Source organism: Gigantopelta aegis, chromosome 3 (genome assembly GCF_016097555.1).
Source record: "Gigantopelta aegis isolate Gae_Host chromosome 3, Gae_host_genome, whole genome shotgun sequence".
Taxonomy (NCBI): Eukaryota; Metazoa; Mollusca; class Gastropoda; order Neomphalida; family Peltospiridae; genus Gigantopelta; species Gigantopelta aegis.
Window position 1 is genome coordinate 5262292 of NC_054701.1, and position 18234 is coordinate 5280525.

The following is an 18234-nucleotide window of genomic DNA, read 5'->3' on the forward strand; positions in this document are numbered from 1 at the left end:
TTATGCCATCTAAAGTGAATTAGTATACCGGTAGTCATTTTGGATAGGTCTTTTATTCATGCATACTTTAATATTTGCTTCAATAAAATGGCAACGTCTGCTTACTTACACATTTCAGTTTGATTAATTTCCCCTCGTGGCTATACTTTTATTGCAGGTTCTATGTTTGGTAAGCTATTGGGTCTGCTTACTCTGCGTTAGTCATTTCAAATACTCACTTGTTTGGTTTGCATGGTCATTATTGTTTTATTTTATTTTCATTATTTTATTATTTTACTTTAGTTTTACTTGCTTTTATGTTACATTTATTTTTATTTGCTTTCTTATAAAAAAACAACAAAAAAAACAACAACAACATTTCAGTCTTAAGTTAATAACAATGATGCATGCACAGTTTCTTTTTACTTTTATTTTGTAGAAGAAAATAATCGATGCCTTTTTTAAAATGAAAATAATGATTAGATTAATTCCTAGTGATTTAAGTTGAAACAGCATTTTTGAACTAGATTTAGAACTGAGATTAACCAATAAACACTTGAACTGCAGTGTCTTGAATTCTCAATGCTTCACTTGTTAACAGGGTTCGTATGCATCCGGAAATTCCAGGAAAATCCTTCAATTTTGGGAAGCTGTTTTCCATTATTTGAAAGTCCTGGAAAATGGTGATTTTTTGCACTTTGTCCAGGAAATTTGAAAATATGTTGTCAAATGACTACTGACATTTTCTGAACTTTCTTTTCCTGTTCCTATAGTCACCGTTTAAACATTTGATGTGGCCCCAAGTCAGGATCCGATCATCACAGAGCTCCTTTAGTTTATCTGTAGTTTGCATGTGCGGGTTAAACTTATTGCCTTACCCCTAGTTCAGCAGAAAAAGAACTCTATAATGTTTTGTGGTTGTTATTCCTGGCCAGAAGTATAGCAGTGTGAACATTTGATTATAACCTATAACATTTCAGTGTTTAATTCTCAAATGAATTTATAAAAATGATTCAGCCCTTTACATTGCGACCGATTTGGTCACATATATGCGACCATTTTTATCGTCTTTAACGACAAAATAATTTCATACTGTCTATATAAGAATAGAAGTAGAGCTTGGCTCAATAACCATTACTTCTCAGAGAAGTGTTTCATTTTTAGAATTATGAAAACTATATTTGGGGGCATTCCAAAAAGCCAGATGATCAGAAACACTTGGGATGTGCTGATGAGGAAATTCCAAACAATAACATGGAAGTCAGTTTTAATTTAATTATCAAAAATACTTGGGATGTAGTGACGAAGATATTCTAAACACTAACATGAAAGTCAGTTTTAATTTAATTATCAAAAATACTTGGGATGTACTGACAAGGATATTATAAACAGTAGCATGGAAGTCAGTTTTAATTTAATTATCAGAAATACTTGGGATGTACTGACGAGGATATTCTATACAATAACATGAAAGTCAATTTTAATTTAATTATCAAAAACTGCTCTAATAGTGAATACTATGTCATGGTGTTTAATAACTAGGGTCCATCACTTTAATACTGGCATTCTGAAGTATAGTACTCGTTTTATAGTCAATTCTGAAGTATAGTACTCGTTTTATAGTCCATTTATAAATTTCATCTGTATCCTTAGTCCTTCAATGTCCAACAGCAGGAGGCAGAGAATTTAAACAAAAACAAATTAACTTTGTATCTTATCATGGTGTTACATTTAAATCAATTTTCACAGTGTTTGAAATCGGTGTATAGACATCCTTTGATTTTGATTTGTTCACAATACAAAACGTATTAAAGATGCATCATCCTTTCCAGACATTGTATACTAGTTCTTGTTGAAACATACATGTAGTGTCTCTAGATTATTCATTTCTGTACGCTGGATGTGTTGTGGGTTATCTTGAAAGGCTGAAGATGGTGTCTTAGTGTGACCGTTAGTTAATTGTTATGGTATCAGGTATGTGACAGTTGAAAATACTTGTATTTCAGTTGATCATAAACATAAGCATACTTCAGATGAGATTTCAACATAATTGGGTTGTGGAGTGCTAGATGGTTAATGATTACACAGTCAGAAATAAATGTTCACATGGTCAGCTGTGAAGAAATATCTATTTCCAGCAATAAGCTAAATTTTAAACAGAAATACAAACAGTATTGTAAGACTAGCAAGTTTGATGTTTTTATTTCATTAAAATATTGACAATTGATTATAGCTTTCAAATACAGCCATATGTAGCAATGTTCACAGGATTGAAAAGGGTTGTAGTCCCAATTTCTATTACTTAGTTTATGAATATTCATTATAATGCATGTAAGAAAATAATAATTACAATACTTTAAACATTTTAAGTAAAATGCTTTTGTGTTTATCTCAACATTAAGATTTTATGTTTAGCTCCATTTCTCTTAAACCGTATGTCGAACATGAGTTCTGTACACAGTCAGGACAACACATAAGCCCCAGTCAATCAGAGATTGGGTCCTCTGAGGGGATTCGATCCTTCAACCAAAGTACTTCAGGCGAGAGCTTTACTGCCTGAACCTCCTTAATTGTGTGTTGACACATGTATAAATCATTATATATTAGGACAAACAAAATATATTGCTGGTCTCTGGTCATTGCAGACAATGATTTTGACTCTGCTTGTAAACATTTTTTTTTTTTTTTTTAATTTCCACAGTAGCTACAACAGCGCCATATATCCCAGATATAATGTTGCACTGCCTCAACTAATAATATTGTGATGAACCATGACATTTTGGGTTCAAATGAGATGATTTGGGGACAATGTCGCAGTCATTAGAGTTGCCTTGGCTCTATGAAAAATGTGAAAGAAATTGTTTAGGGTATCAAATAAATAAGGCGGCACCATGGCCAGCGAGGAGGGACCAAGACAGACACGTAGGATATAAAACAGATATATATACCAGTACCCACCTTTTTGTGCAGTCCATGCCAAGCATCACCACATCAATTTTGAACTTTGGACTCACCAGGGCCAACGTTTTTCTTCTTATTTTTTGCTTTATTTGACTGTATAATATATGTATAAATTGAAGACAGCATTGTGCGTGCATGTGTGTGTGTGAGTGTGTGTTTTTTCAAATATTCAGAAATAATTTACTGATGTTTATTGTCAGTTTTAGCAAACAGACACATGACATCATTTCACATGTGATAGTAATTATTGCACTGCTTATGTGTAATAATGTGGTACATGTGTTTGATTATTGCACTGCAAACAGTTTACTGTCATCACCATTCTGGCGGGGCTCTCAACCACACTTTTGTGTTTTTACTTACAGAACCAGATTTAATAGAAGCTACAGCACTATACGATTTTGAGGGTCGCACAGATCGGGAACTGTCATTCAAGAAGGGGGAGCAGTTGATTATCTACCAGCGAGCGTCTGATGACTGGTGGGAGGGGTGTTGTCACGGCCGGGAGGGGTTAATACCCGACAAATACGTCTTTATCAAAGCAGGGTGAGTTATAGTGGTGAGAGGGGTGTTGTCACGGCCGGGAGGGGTTAATACCCGACAAATACGTCTTTATCAAAGCAGGGTGAGTTATAGTGGTGGGAGGGGTGTTGTCACGGTCGGGAGGGGTTAATACCGACAAATACGTCTTTATCAAAGCAGGGTGAGTTATAGTGGTGAGAGGGGTGCAGTCACAAAGGCACGGGAGGGGTTAATACCCGACAAATACGTCTTTATTATCAAAGCAGGTGTGAGTTATAGTGAGTTATAGTGGTGGGAGGGGTGTTGTCACGGCCGGGAGGGGTTAATACCCGACAAATACGTCTTTATGGCAGGGTGAGTGTGGAGGGAGGGGTGTTGTCACGGCCGGGAGAGGTTAATACCCGACAAATACGTCTTTATCAAAGCAGGGTGAGTTATAGTGGTGGGTTGTCACGGCCGGTTAATACCCGACAAATACGTCTTTATAAAAGCGGGTGAGTTATAGTGGTGGGAGGGGTGTTGTCACGGCCGGTTAATACCCGACAAATACGTCTTTATCAAAGCAGGGTGAGTTATAGTGGTGGAGAGGGGTGCAAATACGTCACGGCCGGGAGGGGTTAATACCCGACAAATACGTCTTTATCAAAGCAGGAGGCCGGGAGGGGTGACAAATACATCTTTATCAAAGCAGGGTGAGTTATAGTGGTGAGAGGGGTGCAGTCACGGTCGGGAGGGGTTAATACCCGACAAATACGTCTTTATCAAAGCAGGGTGAGTTATAGTGGTGAGAGGGGTGCAGTCACGGCCGGGAGGGGTTAATACCCGACATATACGTCTTTATCAAAGCAGGGTGAGTTATAGTGGTGGGAGGGGTGCAGTCACGGCCGGGAGGGGTTAATACCCGACAAATACGTCTTTATCAAAGCAGGGTGAGTTATAGTGGTGGGAGGGGTGCAGTCACGGCCGGGAGGGGTTAATACCCGACAAATACGTCTTTATCAAAGCAGGGTGAGTTATAGTGGTGGAAGGGGTGTTGTCACGGCCGGGAGGGGTTAATACCCGACATATACGTCTTTATCAAAGCAGGGTGAGTTATAGTGGTGGGAGGGGTGCAGTCACGGCCGGGAGGGGTTAATACCCGACATATACGTCTTTATCAAAGCAGGGTGAGTTATAGTGGTGGGAGGGGTGTTGTCACGGCCGGGAGGGGTTAATACCCGACAAATACGTCTTTATCAAAGCAGGGTGAGTTATAGTGGTGGGAGGGGTGTTGTCACGGCCGGGAGGGGTTAATACCCGACAAATACGTCTTTATCAAAGCAGGGTGAGTTATAGTGGTGGGAGGGGTGTTGTCACGGCCGGGAGGGGTTAATACCCGACAAATACGTCTTTATGAAAGCAGGGTGAGTTATAGTGGAGGGAGGGGTGTTGTCACGGCCGGGAGGGGTTAATACCCGACAAATACGTCTTTATGAAAGCAGGGTGAGTTATAGTGGAGGGAGGGGTGTTGTCACGGCCGGGAGAGGTTAATACCCGACAAATACGTCTTTATCAAAGCAGGGTGAGTTATAGTGGTGGGAGGGGTGTTGTCACGGCCGGGAGGGGTTAATACCCGACAAATACGTCTTTATCAAAGCAGGGTGAGTTATAGTGGTGGGAGGGGTGCAGTCACGGCCGGGAGGAGTTAATACCCGACAAATACGTCTTTATCAAAGCAGGATGAGTTATAGTGGTGGGAGGGGTGTTGTCACGGCCGGGAGAGGTTAATACCCGACAAATACGTCTTTATCAAAGCAGGGTGAGTTATAGTGGTGGGAGGGGTGTTGTCACGGCCGGGAGAGGTTAATACCCGACAAATACGTCTTTATCAAAGCAGGATGAGTTATAGTGGTGAGAGGGGTGTTGTCACGGCTGGGAGAGGTTAATACCCGACAAATACGTCTTTATCAAAGCAGGATGAGTTATAGTGGTGAGAGGGGTGTTGTCACGGCTGGGAGGGGTTAATACCCGACAAATACGTCTTTATAAAAGCAGGGTGAGTTACAGTGAGGAGGAGAGTGACTTTTACCAGACAAATATGTCTTTATGAAATCAGGGTGAGTTACAGTTGTGTGGAGGGGCCCATCCCACACAATACATCTTTTTAAAATCACAGTTTCTTGTCAAGGCCAGGAACTGATTAAAGTTATTTTACTAAATCTATTTGTAACTGAAGTAAATATCTTATGAATCATTGCCTGAAAAAATGTCAGAAACAGGTAGAGAGTACCGTATATCACTGTGTATTAGCCAACTCTGTGGATAAGCCGACCCTTTAGTTTGCCCCTCAATATCTGGTACAAAAAGGTTGGTATGATGTATAAGCCGACTCAACTTTTATGTAGTTGAAACGGGCATAAATATAGATATATCCGATCGAGAAAATGTCAGTCTTGTGCAACAGTCAATCGCGGGAATTTGTTTTCGTGAACCAATGTACAAAAAATATTTTAATAAAGATTTTAAGATGGCTAAAAAAGAATAAAGGTTTATAAAAAAAATCCCCTAATGTGGGATAACTTTGTTCTGTTTATTTATTTCTTGACTGAATCGATCTCATGGACATCGCTAGGTGAAAAATATAGGTTCACTGTTACACAGCGGTGTAAATATTATTTAACACCCACGATAGATAACTGCAATGATGAACACTACTACCTCTTCCGTTCTTTTATAAGTAGTGATATCTTTAACTATTCCGATCACGTGACACATTTGGCGCCAAATACTGGGCTGCGTTCAGCCAGACCGAGCAGAAAAACATCTGCTAGACTGGTTTATGCGCTTCACAGTAAACTAAATGACCATGTCGGGAACCAATCAAATAGTTTTCTAATGTTAGTGAAATGTTCACTGGCTGAACTTGGGGCTGGTACTACTTGTCAGTGGCTTTTCCCAGAAATTGTTGACACAATAAAAATAAAATAAATTTGATTGAATTTCTCAAATAAAAGATCACTTTTATTGTGTGTATTAAACAATCAAATGGACACTGGTATGGGACTTACTAGAGGGTATTAAAAATACTGGTTTAACTAACACAATGGTAGGGTTTGAAACTCAGATTGACTGACAAGTTTTCGTTAGAATCGTATTTTCGTACACACTGATATTTTGTTGTATTTTATATTTTGTATTTTCCCTCGGTGGTATTTAGAGGCTTAAAAAGTCGGCTGATACACTGCGATATATGGTAGTGACAAAAATACATAGTGAAATGTGTGTGACATTTCTTAACAGGTTTGTAATGTACTTGTGGTCATTGACTAATAGAGTTGGTTTTTTATTATCTCTGAAATATGCTAGTTTCTGGAACATCGTAACATCTCTGTAACATAGCTGTGCACATTGACTAACCAAGTTGTTTTGTTTTTTTCCTACTTCAGTCTGCTTGATGAGCAGAAGAGTCACAGTAGTGAGGAGGACAAGATGAGCTCAACTCATTCTCTGCCGACAAAGCCGCCAGTTGTGCGGCAGCTGAGCGAGGAGTCGACGCACAACGACTCAAAGGACTCGAGCGAGAAGGCGGTGACGACTCAGCCGCATATAGTGATCCGTGAGACGGACATCATCAACGTGGAGCCGGAGACTTCGCCACCGTCCACCCCCCACACCGACATCGGCACGTCGCAGGAGACCAGTCTGTCGAGCGTCGCAAACACTGACATCGACTCGCCCGAGGAGAAGGACTTAAAGCGGCAACTGTCATCCTCCGAGTCGGTGGCTGACGACATCTCCGACATTGACAACGCGCTGGAAGAGGTGATGCTGGGGCTCAAGTCGCTCGAGATGCAGCAGAAGTCAGCCAAGCGGATGAGTCTGCCCGTGGTGAAGGCAAAGCAGACCCCGAAACACACCCCAGACCTGGTTCTGGACCTGCCAGCGGAGAGCGCGACATCGCCGTCCTCCCAGGACAGCAATGAGCCGGATAGTCCGACAATCAGCGCAGCCGAGACGTTTGCCAAGTCCAACCAGGGCACACTGAAGAAGGCCAACTCCATGCCCAGGAACATATCCGTCAGGGTGGGCGGCGGGGGTGGGAGTGACGCGAATCACCCACCCCCAGACGGTTCAGCCGAGTCTGTGCCCTTGTCGTCCTTCTCGTCCTCCATCATGAGGCGCAGTCTCAACAGTTCACAGGTGATGAAGTCCGCGATACAGCCGAGCGGAGTCCGGGCTGCGTCCCCCGGAACTGTTGGCCCCAGTCCCCCTCCCGTTGCCGAGAAACCAAAACCATTAATAAAAGCTAAGCCACCTGTGATGAAAAAACCGATGCGACCAGAACCAGCTCAAGACCCAACGACGATGACGACAACAACAACAACAGTACTCAAATAATATTAACTCTTCCTCCCCTCTCCCTCAGCTAATACAAACACTGTTGGCTGAATTTATGAAGCTTGTTTTTCTTAAATGCAGGTGTTTGAGCATAGCAGATGAATGGAGTTACACGTGTGAAAAATAAAAACAGACTTTGTAAATTCGGCCCTTATGTCTTGCCGGTACAGTGAAATTCCTATAAACTGTTATGATAAACTAGAAAGTATCAACAACTCATCTTATCTATAGAATCGTAGCCTTCTTGCCAAAAACGTATTAAAAGTGACTTTGGTGGAATGTATATTTCAGTAAGAAAATGTACTGTTGATGTTGACTTTCATTCTTGCACCACGCTGGGGGGTCTACCGCCGATATACCTAGCCGAGATGTTTTTACTGTACTGGGGTTTTCTGGGGCTGTATAATGTTCTTTTCATCCCTGTATTTAATAGAAGACAATTGTACTAGACAGATTAGTAATGGGGTTGGATGTTTTCATTGAGTGGTGATCTGGTGTTAGACCTACCAAGAGGACAGTTTACAGGAATTTCACTGGGAGGAACATACATGTATTACGGAGTGCAGACCCATCAGTGCTAAGTTATTTCTGTGCATGACGACCTGATTTGACTTTCATTTTTAGCAATTGCAGAGACTTTCTTATTCTGGTGCTTAGAGTAGCGAACACTCATGTTATGTTGCTGTATTCTGTTGCATACACGGAGATTGTTCAGCAATACACAAACACAATTTGTCTTTAATCAGTGGAAATGTTAACTGTTTTCAGTTCATGATGAGAATTCTAACCTGGTACGTGCATGCAATCCTAACCACGGGTCCTGCTGTATTATGAGAATTCTAACCTGGTACGTGCATTCAATCCTAACCACGGGTCCTGCTGTATTATGAGAATTCTAACCTGGTACGTGCATTCAATCCTAACCACGGGTCCTGCTGTATTATGAGAATTCTAACCTGGTACGTGCATTCAATCCTAACCACGGGTCCTGCTGTATTATGCAGGCAGTCACCGGCCTTGTTATTCAAGATGCTACACAGTGGTACATAATACATTGGGTTAATTAAGCAGCCACTTGTCCTGAGATGGCCTTTCTAGTCTTTTCAAAGACATTTTATAGAGAGACCACATTTATATGTCCAGTAAAACAGCAATGAAAATATACATGTAATTCATATACTGAATCAACTTCTGGTAATGCTTGATTATAGGAATCCATTTTATCCTACAACCACTGTTTCTACTGACAGAATATGATTACGAATAAAGCAGTCATATCCGTATAGTAGCAGGATATCACTTTTGACGTCACTCATGTGACATCGGTGATGTCACATGCATAGCTACATTACAAAATTTCTCATTTGACCTCTAGGTCATCATACAATGTGGCTGAAATAACAGAAATAATAGCTTTTCTCCTTAAATTTTATGATTGCAGGATAAAGGTAATAACTGGTTACTAACAGATATCTGCTTTATCCTGTTCAGACTAAATGAGAGATTCCGCTTTGTGGAGTCCTGCAGAATTTCCCATTCTTACCTTCACAGGATAAAGCAGATATCCGACGTCATTAACTAGTTTTTCTCTCTCTCTCTCTCTCTCTCTCTCTCTCTCTCTCTCTCTCTCTCTCTCTCTCTCTCTCTCTCTCTCTCTCTCTCTCTCTCTCTCTCTCTCTCTATATATATATATATATATATATATATAAGATATACTGGTTGACATACTTGTTAAGCGTTGTCAGGAGATAGATATATAGATATATATATATATGTGAGACAGAAAAAGTACACCCAAGGTGGTGGAAATTTTGACTTGAAACGAGGCTTGTTGAATCCCAGGGTCAGAACTTACACCACCAAGGGTAAATTATTATTTTACACAAACAAAGATAGCTGAGAAAGTTGGGGTTTTTTATTTGACTACATTATTATATTTCATGTCTTTCATATCTTAAATATTTATGAAGTTAACGTTTGTAATACAGGTTTTAATCCCAAAATATCAATAGTTAGCTCCCCTTGTTAAGCGTTGTCAGGAGATAGATCATGGAAGGTAGAAATATCGTTCATAGGATAGCTCTGTTCTCTATACTTTAGGATGAGAAAAGAAAGCAATCTGTCATAGAATTGCCATAGATGTTTAACAGGTGAAATTACAGTGGTGCAAAATGTGAATTGTGTGAAGGATTGAGGATGTGAAAACCATTGTCAGTCTTGTATAAGTTTTCACTTTGTGTTGCAAGCTGTGATTAACATCTCTGATGCTCTGCTGTCTTCCACCAAGCAACAACTGAGTTGAAATGACATTTACATGGCTCACATAGGTCTATGAAGTTGGGTGACATACCTTTAGAGTTTTGTGATCAACATTTCCATTTCTAGCTTGTTTTAGGTTCTTGTCAATGCAGAATAGCACACATCTCAGTAAATTATTCACAATTGACTTATTATTCAACCTTTTGCTTCTTCTTTTTAAGCATGAATTCAGTTTAATTTTATGAAAGTGAATGCCATGTAGATCACAACATTTCAGTTGAATTTTCACAAATCTTAGACACATTTGGTTTGTCTGTGTTGGTGTTCCATTTTCTACACACAGTTCTGTGTATATTGGCAAATAACATTTTACCTGGTAGCTTAGATTTAATATTAGTTTGAGTTACATCTTCTGTAGTAGAGTGTTGGTGGTATTTAACTAAACACTTAAGTGACTGTTCTGGTTTCAGGGTGAGATATACAATGTAGTTCAGTATGTTCACCTGAAGGGCAGTGGGTGGTAGGATCAATCCCTCTCTGTGAATCAAAGGCTTTCCCCCATGTCAACCAGTATATCAACGGCTAATCACATACTCATAGGCAGGAAAGCACATACCAGTCACAAAGCAATGGAGGGCATTCAAGAGCAGTGACGAAATTTCTGATATTAAATGTGTATTTTCAAAAAATTAACAAAATATTTAAGCAATATTTAATGTTGCTCAAACAGTTTGAATATTATGTTTAAAAACCTAACATAATTTAAGGAGACTTATAAAACCTAAAATGTGCAATGTGTATATCAAAGTAGGTCTATGTCTATTGTATCTTGTTTTTTGCAAATAAAAAGTGTTGGGTGGTTTGTTCTTAAAATGAAGAGTCCATGTTTGGGTCACACCGTCAGTGTGTGTGCGTTGTACGTGTTGAAGCGAAATACTAGTCGACTAATGAAGATGATTACACGCTGCTGGGGAAAGACCAGGCATATTTCTGAAAGTAGAAATAAAAGACGATGCAGGTTCTTTATAATCACAGGTATTTGATATTTGGGAGCAGTGTGGTTTTTATTACACATGTAGCAATACGTGTGTGCCACTTATGGGTCACGATATCATACGGAATGCATGGGTCACGATACAATATTTATTGTGATAATAAACTGGAGTTTTAGCATACATTTGTGAGATTGCCATGCATTTTTTTTATTGTACGTGGTAATAACTCGTTTGACCAATTTAAAGACATACAATTGGCTCATAGGTGATTACCCGGTTGTGACCACCATACCATCCAATGATTGAAATTGATAGCTGTGTGACATATAAATTATTCTGAAATTGATTGCTTTTTGAGGGTTAAATTAACTACAAGCATGAGCCCAAAATAAATTTGAAACACATTTAAAAAGGTATCCAGCTCGCTTTAGCTCATTGGGTACGCTTTGAAATAACCTGTGTAATAAATGGCATCTTAACGACCACTCGTGTATCTTTATTTATACAATATTTATAGATACAAATAATTATATCTTATATGTTGGAGAATTCCTGCAGTTGAATATGGGAATTATAATTTTATTGATCAGGCATGTCCCCAAGTTGGTAAAAAAAAAACATTGTCATCTTTTTAAGCCAAATTGATTAAAACATGTATGTATCGTATATATGGCAATACAGCTACTCTGAACCTGCTTTGTGACATGGTCCGTGTTTCATGATACGATACTGTATCATCATATCATTACACTTCTGTGTTTCATGATACGATACTGTATCATCATATCATTACACTTCTGGCTTTATTCAAATATCTGTACACAATCTTAATGTACATTATTCTTAGTGTAATGTTTTCAGCCCTGACCAGTTGGACAGAATTATGATTGTTGCAGGTTTATAACAATATTAAAATTACAAATAGTGATGAGCAGAAAAACCAAAACTTGATAAGTTCACTAAAGGAATGTTTTGTTTAATCGGTGACAGTGATTTATTACATAAGTAATCTCTTGCTGCTTAAAGGCTTTGGGGTTTTATTTAGCAGCTATTAAATTGGTTTATATGCTCATTACAGTTATAGGACAGCACCGATCGATCCCCAGCTTTGATACACCAAGCATGGAATATTGATCAGACTGAGGCAACCTGAATAGTTTCACATGGGAATGGATCTCACAACCACTGGACCATGATAGATTTGACTGAAATTGGAAGTTTATTGTTTATTTAATTATATGATTATAAATACTGAATTCTAAATTGCATACAACCGTGTTCATACATGAAATAGTTTTTTTAAAAAACAACTCCAAAACACACACACAAAATCCGCAAACCTCAAAGCATTGTTATTGAATATAAGAAAACATGTATTATATGCAAATTAAATGTTATATTCTTTGCCTTATTATTTTTCTTTCTTTCTTTTTTTCATTTTCTTTGCTACTGCGTTTTGTTTTTTTTACTATGGAATTTATAGTTTAGGAACTTATGGACTGTTTCACTCCCAATGCCAAATATATAGCCAGAATATATAGGTATTATAGAAAATGTCTTCCAACTATTAAAAACTAAACCATTTATCATGTTTTCTTCATCATAGTAAGTTTTCAAATAGACATTTTAATAGTGAAGTCGTCTTTATCGGAACTAAATACATGTACTACTTTTGTACTTACTAGATACAAGTATTTTTATGAAGAGAAATGTATGTTGTATTTATTATTCAAGTGTCGTACTATTCATTATTTATACTTTTTAAAACTTTTAATAGCAAAATTTCTTTAAAATGAAATCTTACACTAATTTAATTGTAAAAGAAAATTCACTGCATATATTATTTTAATGAATAAATGAACAAGTCTTCAAAAATTAGATATTACATATTCAAATTTATTCTGAAAGAAAATTCTGTATTTATTTTTATGAATAAATTAACTGGAAATGAATTAGGATTTTAACAGAAAAATCAACCTTTAGCAAAACAAAATACTGTTTATTATGAACTGTTAAAGGCATTTATTCCCTCTTACAATGCTGTAGCATTTATTTTACTACTAGCATTTAAAATCTGAATTATTCAGGCTTTGTTTAGGGTTTCTCTACTCTTATTACAATCATTGCTCATTTCAAGTGTTTCTGCTCGCCAGTAATTTGTGATAACAATTTGTTTACAAATGTTTTATGTGGTAATTCTGCGCAGGTCTGACGTTGAGAAATATGATCCTTTAATAACAAAGCAAATACACATGAACAATAAACAAGTGTTTCATAATCCAATTATTGTATCTAAACAATTTACAAAATGTATGATGTAGATTATTTCAGTTATTTTGTGGTTGAAGATACCATGTTATTGTTATTAAAACGTAGCTATTCTAGCAAGAAACGAAACCCTTTTAAGGTTTGAACTTTAGATATAGATAGGTTTTACATAAAATGGAATATTTGTTGTATATTATTACACTGGGTATATGTCACCACACGAACAAAGTAATGCTAAATAATATCAACTTGTTAAAACCAAAAGGATATGAATTCTTCACCTACAAATTCCTAACAAAAAACATTTATGAAGTTTTCGTATGTCCGCACAACTACAAACTAATTTATATTCAGTGTTTATTCTTTTTTTTCAATTCTTTTCTTTTTTATTCTTTTTTTTTGAAAACTGGTATATCTTAAACAAAAATAAATTGTTCCTTTGACCTCTCCTAATTTAATATGGTGGTAAATTATTACTATTTAATTTTTTTTAATTGACTCAGTTTTATACAAACTGGCAGTGTTTATTTCATTTTGACAACTTAAATTACTGACTTTTTTTCAATCTACAGTGTAAATTAATTCACAGTAAATTATCTTTGACATAATTGTGAATATTGTTGTTTTTGTTTGTACAGATTGATTGTATGAGCGTCTGACTGCATGAACACCAGCATGTTTGTGTGTTAGTACGGATATATACAGTTAGACGAGTGCGTTTGTTATCCTCATTGTGTGTGCGTTTTAGTCCGATCTATTACTTATAACGTTAGAGAGTGTTTCTTATTCTTGTCCACTGTTTTATGTTGTTTGGAAGAGTACATGTTTTAACAAATGTTCCTGTTGTTTAAGTTGTACATAGTATATGTAAAGACTGTCGAGTGCGAAGGAGTGGAGATCTGATTGCAAGTGATGTGTGTCACAAGATACTTGTCCATTTTTGTAAGTAAATCTCATAAACCCTTTTTAATAAAAATGCTTCAACATAAAAAAAATTGTTTGTTTTTACTAGCCAGGAACCAAGTAGCTCGTGTCATATCAGGAGTTGGAATTATACTGCATCAAGGAATGTTGTGTTCGAATACATCCCAGGCACATTGGCAAATTTTTTCGCAAAAGTAAAAATTACATGTTTACTTCAGCATACAATAAGTGATGTCTATGAAAGTACATGTATAATCATTTGTTGATGAATAAACACAGTATACACAATAATTACTATGCTAGTTCACAAACAGGAGCAAGGGTTGAATGGACCATTTCACAGGTTTTGGTATACTTTCTTTTGATTGTCACTTTTTACAGATGTGTAATTTTAATATTTTACAACTCCTTAACCTGGTCTTGCTTTGTACCAACATAATAATTTTGTCAAAAGTGTATGACTTTGTAATATCATGATCACAAAATCTGTTTCCCTTCAAATCTTGGGTCATATAAAATGTTGAAAACGAAAGTGCAGCGTTTAAACTTAAAGTTGAGTGTTTAGACAGTGGCTCCATCATTCATGTTATAATTCTATTGATGTACGTATCTTTGTTCAACACCCAATCTTTATTTTTGTGCCGAGATGTTAAACATTCATTTTATAATCCTTTAGGATTTCAAAACAGAAAAGATGTTAACACCTCCGATTATGATTATTGTTAGAGGTTGTCGTGTTGTGGGGGTAAACAAGTTACTGCTAAACACTACCAATCTCCATTACAAAAAAAGTATAAATAATTCCAGTTTAGTCTGACATAAAAAAAATGTTTTAATAATAAAATAAAAAGGCGATTTTTTAAATATCTTACCTGGAAGATGAAATGCACTTTATTTTAATAATGGTAAAGATAGAAATAAAACAATACTTGCTCATAGTGATGAATGTCTGCTCATGAAGTTTGAAATTATATTTTTCTTGATTAATCTACAAAACTATATTTGATAAAAAAAATTGTTAATCGATCTCTACTATATCCCTTTTGTATGTATGATAAAATTTTATTTTATTCCCATGGGGAAGTTTTCAAATGAAACAAAGTTTTAAAAACAAATTTATTAAATTTATTTATTTAAGTTTATTAAATTGTTAATTGTGAGGATCACGGTGCTGAACCACCTGCCTAAGCAAGATCACCAAAGACGACCAAAGGTTACTCGATGAGATATTGGCTTACTGTTTATTACCCTGGAAGTGGTAATCAATCTGTGGTAACTGCAGATTAAAGGTGATCGTTTTATTGAGCAGAAAATATTTTTCAGTCTTGCAGTTGTGAAATACATGCAAGGCAGCATACATAGATACATACAACGTGCAACAAAATAAACAACCAGTCACAATAGTTTTTAAATGTTTTTATTTATGAAGCCTTCTTTAGCACTGTATTAATTTACAATAAAACACATTATACAAAATAAAATTTATTTGGTGAAATACATATAACAAAGTTCCATAAAATGGTTTTAATTGTGGAAATAAGAAATCTTGTTTAAAATGCAAACTGGTCAATTCCATCAATTACAAAATGTGATGTACATCAATTTGGAGATGAAAAACATGGAAGATGAAATGCACTGTTAACGTGTTGAATAAACTGACAGAAAACCCCCATCACCAGCTTCGTCTAATATGTGCCAAATATCTTGGATATGGCAACACTAACAGTTAGTCATACTGGGCAGACCTAACAATTTAAAAAGACAATGCTGACAAAAACCACACTATAAAACACCTCTGGGCTCTATGAAGTGTATTGCAATGACCAGATATGATTGGCTATGGACATGAACTGACCAAACTGCTTCATGGCCTCATCTATAAGGTTTCTGGTGTCATTCTCAAGTGTCTTTCCATGAACTTGTGTAGACACTTAATCGGATGTCATTGAAAAATCAAAGCAACCAAATGGGGTCCATCTGCCACAGCCACTGATGCACGTTTACTGGGAAACAGTCTTAATGAATCGTAGACTGATGCACGTTTACTGGGAAACAGTCTTAATGAATCGTAGACTGATGCACGTTTACTGGGAAACGGTCTTAATGACCCTATTGTTTTTGCAGTTCTTATAATTTTAATGGTCTACACACCAAGACATACAAAATATGTAAAAAACAATATCTTGGTTCCTCGTACCAATGTTGTGAACTTGAATTACAAATGTTCTGAACGAGATGAAAGTTATAGCACTAAAACTACTGTGTACGTGGTTGCCAAGGATGTTGTCCATTGATGAGATGTTCTCAATAGTTATGCAAGTATTAATGTTTAAATAATAATTCAGCAGAGCAGGTAACCTATTGTTACTTCTCATGATTGTTTAATCCCACATCAGTTGCCAATGTGAGATTATTATTTTTACCGATGCCTCCCAACCCCTAGTGAATGCTGTCAGTTTATTGTGACCAAGGCCAACCTTCAAACAAACTATGTACGGTCACCAAACTCGCAATTAATATATTTTTTAAACACCACCATTTCTACTTAGACTTACAAGTCTTGGAAAAACCTAAACATTTCTGGCAAAGTTAGGTAAAAAAAAAAAAAAATATTGTGAACAAACTGCTTCCTTCCCAGTACCAATTACATATACTTTCATACACTTACGGACCCAAAATACCTTGATGACAAAGTAACTAAACCATGGGCATTAGGACTGTGATGGTACCAGGTCCCATGCAGTGAGCATTATTGGCTACAGGAGGAGGTGTATGACCACCATACCCTACTACTTAGTAACTAAGCCCACCCCGGTCCCAGGCAGCACAGGCATATGTGCAGGACTGTATGCTCAAAGAAGGGAAAATCAAAACGAAATGCCTACAGACTAATCAACTTCTTAAATGATTTGTCGGAGAATACAGAGAACTATATTTGGTTTAAAGGTTGACCTGTTGATCATTTTACTTTATTCCTATGGACAATGGAAGCTACAAGGTGGTTTGGCGGGGATACAATGGAAGCTACAAGGTGGTTTGGCGGGGATACAATGGAAGCTACAAGGTGGTTTGGCGGGGATACAATGGAAGCTACGAAGTGGTTTGATGGGGATACAGAGACTACATTTTGTTTAAAGGTTGGCCTGTTGATAATTGTGCTTTGTTCACGTGGCCAATGGAAGCTACTAGGTGGGGAAAATACAGTGATCACAGGGGAAACGACTACAGGCAGTGTCATGTCAAATCTCGCCACAGCACAAACTCGTATCACATGATTATACGCATTTTGATTATTTACAACAATTCAAATAATGTCTTCTAATACAGTCAACAAAATACTGACTTTGACAAGTGATAATGTCATTCATATGAAGACTAAAACAATAAAACTAAATATTTCACTTTCATTGAATTGTAACATCTACAAAACTTCTCAAAAAGTAGAATTAACTAATGATAATAGAGTATGATTAATAACTTGTGCAGGCATGACATAAGGAAATACCATTCAGAACGCAAGTGGCAGACTAGTTTGAACCTGTGAAAAGAGATACAAAGCTGGGTTCATCTACAAACGTAACACATCTTAAAGTTACAATAGAGTGAAACAAGAGTCTACGACACATGACATGGAGAAAATAGCTGCTAAAAGTAGACTAGAACTTATTTCCACAAGTGTTATTTCTCCCAGAGGTACATATATCAGGACAGAAATAGAAGTCATCTCAGTGTTTTGTGCGCAATATTCTGAATAGTATCATAATTCAGGTAACAAGTCTTATGTGTACATGTATGTCTTTTCCTGGTGTACAAAACATAGGTATCCTTGTATATTAAAGGAAAAACAAAATAACACTTGCTGATGAACAGAGTAGGCCCTGTGAAAACAACTTTCTTCTTTGAATCCAAAAACATGAATGACAATTATTTTAAGTCTAAAATTTCCTGG

General features: G+C 36.9%; 1 protein-coding gene across 5 annotated transcripts in view; it reads left to right on the plus strand.

The window, feature by feature from the left end:
- Nucleotides 1-14356, plus strand: part of LOC121367427 (SLIT-ROBO Rho GTPase-activating protein 1-like) — a 154134-nt gene extending 139778 nt beyond the window's left edge. For 4 of the 5 annotated variants that reach the window (XM_041491591.1, XM_041491587.1, XM_041491590.1 and 1 more), the window contains 3 exons: nt 158-169; nt 3306-3486; nt 6888-14356. In XM_041491591.1, coding sequence (XP_041347525.1) covers nt 158-169; nt 3306-3486; nt 6888-7839 — 1145 coding nt within the window. In that variant the 3' untranslated portion in view covers nt 7840-14356. The remainder of the gene's footprint in view (nt 1-157; nt 170-3305; nt 3487-6887) is intronic. The other variant, XM_041491588.1, reaches the window with a different exon arrangement.
- Nucleotides 14357-18234: the final 3878 nt, after the last annotated feature.